The 7189-nt window shown below is 46.8% G+C and overlaps 1 protein-coding gene across 1 annotated transcript; it reads right to left on the minus strand.

The window, feature by feature from the left end:
* Window positions 1-5750: 5750 nt before the first annotated feature.
* Window positions 5751-6963, minus strand: LOC123440787 (glutathione S-transferase 3-like). Its single transcript, XM_045117335.1, has 3 exons — window positions 6667-6963; window positions 6511-6559; window positions 5751-6415 (listed from the first exon to the last, which is right to left on the minus strand). The coding sequence occupies exons 1-3, from the start codon at window positions 6826-6828 to the stop codon at window positions 5955-5957; spliced, it is 672 nt and encodes a 223-aa protein (XP_044973270.1). The 5' UTR covers window positions 6829-6963; the 3' UTR covers window positions 5751-5954.
* Between the last annotated feature and the right edge of the window lie 226 nt (window positions 6964-7189).

The raw sequence follows: 7189 nt of genomic DNA on the forward strand, positions 1-7189 counted from the left end.
AACAAATCCATAAACGTGAACATTTTCTGAAAATACGAAGATTTTTTGAATTTCGGGAACAAATTTCGAAAACAAGAACAATTTTGGGAAGTATTTTAGAAAATCCAGAACATTTTTTGATAGTCCATTACATTGTAAAAAATTGCAGAACAATTTTTCAAAATACGAGAAATGTTTCAAAAAAGCAAAAACATTTCTCGAATTTTAAGAACAATTTTTTTAAATCCCAAAAATTTGCCAAAAATTCAGAACATTGTTTGAAAAACCAGAAGATTTATTTGAGTGAAAGCATTAACATTTTAGGAATTTGAAGAACTTTTATTGAAAACCAGTACTTTTAAAAAAAAATCCAGAACATTTTACTATATAAGAAAAACATTTTTTGTATTTTAAGACTAATTGCTGAAAATCCCGAACATTTTTTGAAAATACAGAACATTTTTCTAAAATCCAAAACAGTTTGGAAATAGAAACAAAAAAGAACAAAAGACAAAATAAAAGGAAAAGACACTTCGGGGAATCTTTTAGAAAGTTCCTAAAACCGGAAAAAACGGCTGAGAAAGTCTAAAAGGTTCCAAAACTGGGATCTCCGCATCCCAGATCATGTCGCTCTCCCGTCATACTGTGCGAAGCCCTGACATAGCAAAGATCGGCAAATAGTGTTTTCCAGCACGGGGGGCAAGCATACCCTTGGGGAGAGCATAGATTGGCCAATCCAGCCGCGGCGCTTTTCTTTTTCTTTTTCTGTTCTTATGTTTTGCTTTATTTTTAACTTTTTATACTTTAAAATATTCCACACACATATATATACAAAAAACACACTTCAGAGACACATTTCAAATATTTTCAAGAATTTTAGAAATGTTCAATTTGTATTTGTAAAATATTGAACAAATATTAGCAAATTTTTAATAATAAAACAAATTGAACAACCATTCAACCAAATGTTGAATAAGCATTTCATATAGTTGAGGGACCATACAAAAAATGTGGAACACGTATTAAAAATATTTAATAAATATTAAAATGTTGAATAAGTGTTTACAAATGTTGAGTATTTAAAAATAATAAACAAATATTTGAAATTTTTTAATAAGTACTTAAATGTTGAACAATTGTTTGAAAGAGGATGAATAAGTGTTCGGCCAAAGTTAAACATGTATACAAAAAATGTTAGCCGCTTACTAGAAAATGTTGTTGACACATACGAAAATGTAGAGCAAAACGAAAACAATCATAAGAAAAAAAAGCAGAAAAAAGCAAACCAAACAAAAATGAAGAAGAAAATAAAATGCAAAAAACCAAAGACAAAGAAACAAAATGTAAGAAAGAATGAAAAAATGGAGGAGACAAAATAATAAAAGAAATAAAAGGAAAAACGACCCGAAAGAGCCTCAAGTAGAGGGCGCATAGATTCTTTAATACAAAATTGACATTAGCGTATTGGCTTGGACCGCTGTCCAACAATGATGGGACCAGGTATTGATTCCTGGTTTCTCTCATTTATTTTTTGAAAGACTACACTCGTGCACCAACCCGAGTGTGCACCTCTCACAGCATTTTCAACGGCCACGCTAAAACAGCGATGCGTCTCAAAATTGCTCTTTCTAACGCGCGCAATAGGAAAATGGACTCTAGCTGACACGCTATAAACGCGCGTACGGCATATAGATTATAGCGCGTTGTCTAAATTGCCATCGCGCGCTGTGTATTTGGTGCGTTCGCTTCCGCACGCCGCACGCTCGAACGCTCGCGCCACATTCGCCCCGCCCCGCCGTCGGCGAACTGGCCCGATGGACACCCTCACCGACACCCCCTCACCCCTTCGTACACCCGCGACCCCTCCGCGGACGCGCCGCCGCCATCGCAAACCCTAGCGCGGGGAGCTTTGACTTCACCTCTGTCGGCGCTCCTCCAAGCACCGGCGTCGCGCGCGGCCTTTTCATGCCGCCACGGATGACCTCGGCGGCTGTTGGCCTCGCGCCGGCGCCCGCCGTGCAGCCACGTGCCCCCCTCTCGAAGCTCCCAAATGCGGCGCGACCGAAGAAAGGCAAGGTTTTCGCGAAGAAGAATAAGTTGGCGGACGGCTCCTGCTCCTCCAAGCCGTCGAGGAAGAAACTTGCAGGGCGTGCGACGGTCGCGGCGGCTACCATAGCGCCGGCGAGCTCACTTGTTGAGGCGACGGCCGACGTGCACAATGTGTTCGAGGAAATGCCCCAAAGGTAAAAAAAATCGCCAACTTTTTGTTGTTTTTATTTTTTGATTGCATACATATAGATAGCTCATTTGCTTCGTTATATATCCTTTGTAGTGTCAACGATGAGGCATATATGTCCACTATGGGTGTTGGCTCCAACAATTCTCATTGGTCTCAAACCAATGACATGCATTTGGATGACCATGAGTTCGAGGTGGTCGAGGACGGTGAGGGCATTGTCGACGCACCGAAAGGAAGAGGAGGCAACTACACCAACGATGAAGACATATTGCTATGCAATACTTGGTTGCAAATGTCGAGGGATCCATCCGTTGGAGGAGATCAAAGTAGAGATGCATATTGGAACCGAATGAAGGAGCACTTTGATCTACACGGCAAGAGTGGAATTGACCGCTCGACACGATCTCTTCGCTCATGGTGGTCGACAATCAACGGAGATTGCCAAAAGTGGGCGGCCGCACAAAAGGCACTTGACAAGTTGAACCCAAGTGGCACTAATGATATAGATAGGGTAAGTGTCATTTCAACCATGTTCATCATGCTTGTTCTTGATGTTTGTAGTGCTAGCTTGTTTTGTTTTTTGTAGTTCAGTATTGCACAAAACTTGTTCAAAGGAGAGGAGAATAAGATGAAGAAAGGGAAGATGAAGAAAGTGAGACCATTTACCTTGTCTCATTGCTATGAGGAACTGAAGGATGATGAGAAATGGAAGAAGCGTGACGGCAACGATGATGTTGATGAGAGCAACAAACGCAAACGAACAATCGAGTTGGATGATGGTGAGGAAGAGGCATCAACTGATGACGGCAAGAGAAGCCCTGCACCAAACTTCGTTTCATACTCGAAGCCAAAACGAGGGAATGGGTGCAAGAATGATGCAAAAGAAAAGAAAAGAGGAAAGGGGATGATGAGCTCAAAAATGCTATGGAAGCTATTGTAAAGGCAAGAAAAGAAGCGAACGAGGTGAGGAAGATGGCAAGAACCCAAGATGCCATGGCCGAGGAGAGGAGGTTGGCGGCCGAGAAGAGGAGGGTGAAAGCCGAGAAGAGGAAGGTGACGTTGGAGGAGAGGAAGGTTGGCATGAAGGAGCGATCTAGGTTGTTGGAATGGGAGAAGTACTTGTCCTTCTTGGACACATCTACCCTCAATGAGGCGCAAAAGGAGTATGTCAATCTTACCCGTGAAGAAGTCTTGATTCAAAAAAGAGCCATGCGCGGCATAGGTGGCCATCCCTTGGCCCGTCAGCCGATGGCACATTGGTCGTTCTCCAACCCTATTGACAGCGCCGACAGCTAGCCCTCGCCATGCCCCCAGCCCGTCGCCGCGGTCGCCCAGTTCCGGCGTCTCCTCTCGTACCTACCCATCGCCTACCCACGCCGCCGACCGTATCGCCGCCGGGCCACCGCAGTTTCCCCGACCCCAATCCGCCGTCGCCGGCCAGCTTCGTTGTCCGCAAGCTGTTCGACAGTTTGCCTCAAGGTACAAATGGACTGCGTCGACGAGTTCTTTTTCCATAATGTTATGTGCGACTCCGATGATTCCTCATCCGACGATGAGGAGATGCCGCTTGCCGTGTTGGTCCATAACCACCTTAACAGGAAGCGGCTGTTGTTCACAGCTCGATTCCGGGGCATGTTCCGGCGTTGAATCGCAACCGAGAGAGCGGCCTTTTCCTTCTATGGAAGGATTACTTTGACACAAGAAATCTGTTGTTCAAATAGCATAAATTCCGGCGTCGTTTCCGTATGGCTAGGCATGTTTTCAACCGGATTCGAGAGGGGGTGGTCGGATACGATGACTATTTCGAGTATAAAGAGGATGCCATTGGAAAGAATGGCTTCTCATCTTTATCAGAAATGAATTGCAGCTATCCGGATGTTTGCTTACAGAGTACCTGATGATCTTATCGATGAGTACGTCCGTATGAATGAGTCTACGTGTCTAGAGTCGTTGTACAGATTCTGCAAGGTTGTGGTTGCAGCGTTTGGCCCAAAGTACTTGTGAGAGCCGACTGCTACATACATAGCCCGCTTGTTGGCGACCAATGCCAGCCGGGGCTTTCCAGGGATGTTTGACAGCATAGAGTGCATGCACTAGGAGTGGTGGAACTGCCCTTCTGCTTGGCAAGGCCAGTACACGGGCCATGTCAAGCTTGCACTATCATACTTGAGGCCATGGCCTCTCCAGATCTCTGGATGTGGCACACTTTCTTTGACATGGTCGGATCGCACAATGATATCAACGTGGTTCAACGATCGCTGGTGTTTGCGAGGCTTGCCGAAGGCAACAACCCCGCCGGTCAATGTTAACATCAACGGTCACAACTACAACAAAGAATACTATCTAGCTGACAGAATCTATCCACAGTGGACCACTATTGTGAAGAAAATCTCCAACCGTGTCGGAGAGAAGAGGAAAAGATTTGCCCAAAAGCAAGAGAGTGCTAGGAAGGATGTTGAGCATGTCTTTGGTGTTCTGCAATCTCGATGAGGCATTGTTTGGTATCCTGCTAGAACTTGGAGCACCATGAAGTTGCGGGAAGTGATGACTGTTTGTGTGATCCTGCACAATATGATCGTAGATGATGAGCGTCCGGAACGTCTCCACAATTAAGGGTTTGAGTTTCAGGGTGACAATGTGGTGCCTCAGCATAGCGGAGAAGCGGCATCGTTTGCACAGTTCATCCAATTTCATCATGAAATGCGTGATTGAGAAACTCATATTTAGTTGCAAGATGATTTGGTTAAGCATATGTGGGATCATGTTGGCAACCAATAGGTGTACCTTTTAGATAATTTAATTTTTATTGAGCTTATAAGATTTTGCTATATTTTATTTCGGTTGTAAAACTATGCTATTTCATTTGCTTTTGAAAAAAATGTGAAATGTTTGTAACCGGCTGCTAGCCCACCACACACACAGATATGGATTGACGCCTTGGATGCGCTGTCGATTCAAATCATAGACCGAACGGACACAGAGCTAGCGGACGACCCAAATAAATAAAGTGCAAATAAAATCACCGTTCGTTTGGCTTATCCGGTTGTAGTTGCTCTAATCCGGACCATGATCAAAGGTGCAAGATGGATGAACTGGGCACTATTGGCCAAAGAAGCGGCATAAAGACTTGAACCATTGATAAGATGATCAATGAACCGTGAAACACTGACACAGGCAATACCTGCGTACAGTTATCAAAATGCAGCGTCAGCCCACCTTTTCTCCTTGTCTCCAGCGTATCCACGTCACCTCGTCCATTCTTGAAAACAGAGGATTTGTTCGGCGGAACCTGGGCTGATAGCTGCAAAGCCGTCGTCGCCCAAAAGGAAAATGTATGCTGTCTCTAACAATTGCTCTACAAATTTGTCCGCTACTACTAGGCAAAATTCGGTTACCTCGTCTAACAGTTAATCATCCATCCGTCTCATATTGTAAAAACGTTTTTAATATTAGTATAGTGTTAAAAATGTTTTTGTATTCGTAAAAAATGCTCCTAGGTTATGGGACGGAGAAAGTAGAATGGCAGATAAAATTTCGCATGAAACAGGATGGTTTGGCCTGAACCCAAAGTCCAAAGAAGCCACAACATTGCCTTGGCAAACAGCATGGTCAGCTGTTCATAATCACACCAGACCAAAAGGTCACTCACATCAACAACATTACTGGGGAATTTGATCATCTGCTCCTGATATAAACATTATACACCATTATTCCACACCCTGACACCGGCGCCCTATCAAGCCGGCGGGAGGGGGAGCGCGGCGACGGTCTTCTTCCAGGCGGGGCGGGCGGAGATCTCGTCCCACCACGCCTGCACGTGCGGCCTGGCCGCCACGAGCTCCGCCGCGCGAGGGGTCCGGCTCATGACGAACAGCTGCGCAATGTGGTTCACGTCGGCAAGCGTGAACTGCTCGCCGACGAGGTACCTGTTCCCGGCGGCGAGGTGCGCGTCGTAGACGTCGAGCACGTCGGCCACCTTGCCGGCGAGCCCGTCCACCACGGCCGGGTTGGGCGGCACGCCGCCCGGCAGCCGCGGCCTGACGCGGAGCTCGTACACCAGGTCGGCCACGGCCGGGTAGAAGTGGTGCGACTCCACCTCCAGCCACACCTCCAGCTTCGCCGACGCCGTCGCCGGCAGCAGGTCCGTGCCGGAGGACCTGTACTTGGTCGCGATGTACCGACTGATGGCGCGCGACTCTGCACGCGATAGCAAAGTCCGGGCAAATTCGTTCAGTTGATTAGCCCAAAATGTTGACAGATAACTCCGGCGAGTCTGGATTTCTCGGGCGTACCGAAGAGGATGTCGTCGCCGTCCTGGAACGCCGGGACCTGGCCCAAGGGCTGCACGACGCACGCAAACGAAGTAAATTTGTAAGCGATCCCCATCGGCTGATGATCAGTGCAGCAGTGTAGCAGTGGCTGGGGAGTGCGTGGGCGGGCGTACGTACGTTGATGGCGAGGAACTCCGGCGCCTTGGTGTCTTCGACGACGACGAGCTCGTAGTCGAGGCCCTTCTCGTTGAGCAGCGCCGCGATGCGCACCGAGTTGGACGACAGCGCGTACCCGTACAGCTTCCTGCTCACCGCCGTCGCCGGCGGCGGCTCGGCCATGGCGCCTTGATCACTTCTCTTCAGCTGGCGAATACGGTGTGGCGACCGGCGAGATCGAAGACCGGAAGGGCTGTGGAGGCGAGTGCGGTAGGTGGCCGGCAGAGCAGAGAAGACACCGATGGCAGCCCACCTAACACGCCGCTTAGGCCTATTTGGTTTCAATAAGGCCCTCGTTCCAAATAAGTTACCAACTTATAAGTTAAAAAGTGTAAAAATTGACTTATTTTATCAAACAGACCTAACTTATAAATCACTCCAACTTGTAAGTCATAAGTTGCTTCACCCCAACTTAAAACTTATAAGTCACCCATTTTTATATGAAAATGTGACTTATAAGTCAGATGACAACCAAACAGGCGTG

Source organism: Hordeum vulgare, chromosome 3H (assembly GCF_904849725.1).
Source record: "Hordeum vulgare subsp. vulgare chromosome 3H, MorexV3_pseudomolecules_assembly, whole genome shotgun sequence".
NCBI classification, from domain to species: Eukaryota; Viridiplantae; Streptophyta; class Magnoliopsida; order Poales; family Poaceae; genus Hordeum; species Hordeum vulgare.

What these genes read in the sequence shown, in the direction of transcription:
- LOC123440787 (XM_045117335.1), bottom strand. Translation starts at nt 6,828, where the DNA reads ATGGCCGAGCCGCCGCCGGCGACGGCGGTGAGCAGGAAGCTGTACGGG. An exon ending in CGGAGTTCCTCGCCATCAAC is followed by an intron (nt 6,560 to 6,666) that starts GTACGTACGCCC and finishes TGCGTCGTGCAG; the next exon opens with CCCTTGGGCCAGGTCCCGGC. An exon ending in CGGCGACGACATCCTCTTCG is followed by an intron (nt 6,416 to 6,510) that starts GTACGCCCGAGA and finishes TATCGCGTGCAG; the next exon opens with AGTCGCGCGCCATCAGTCGG.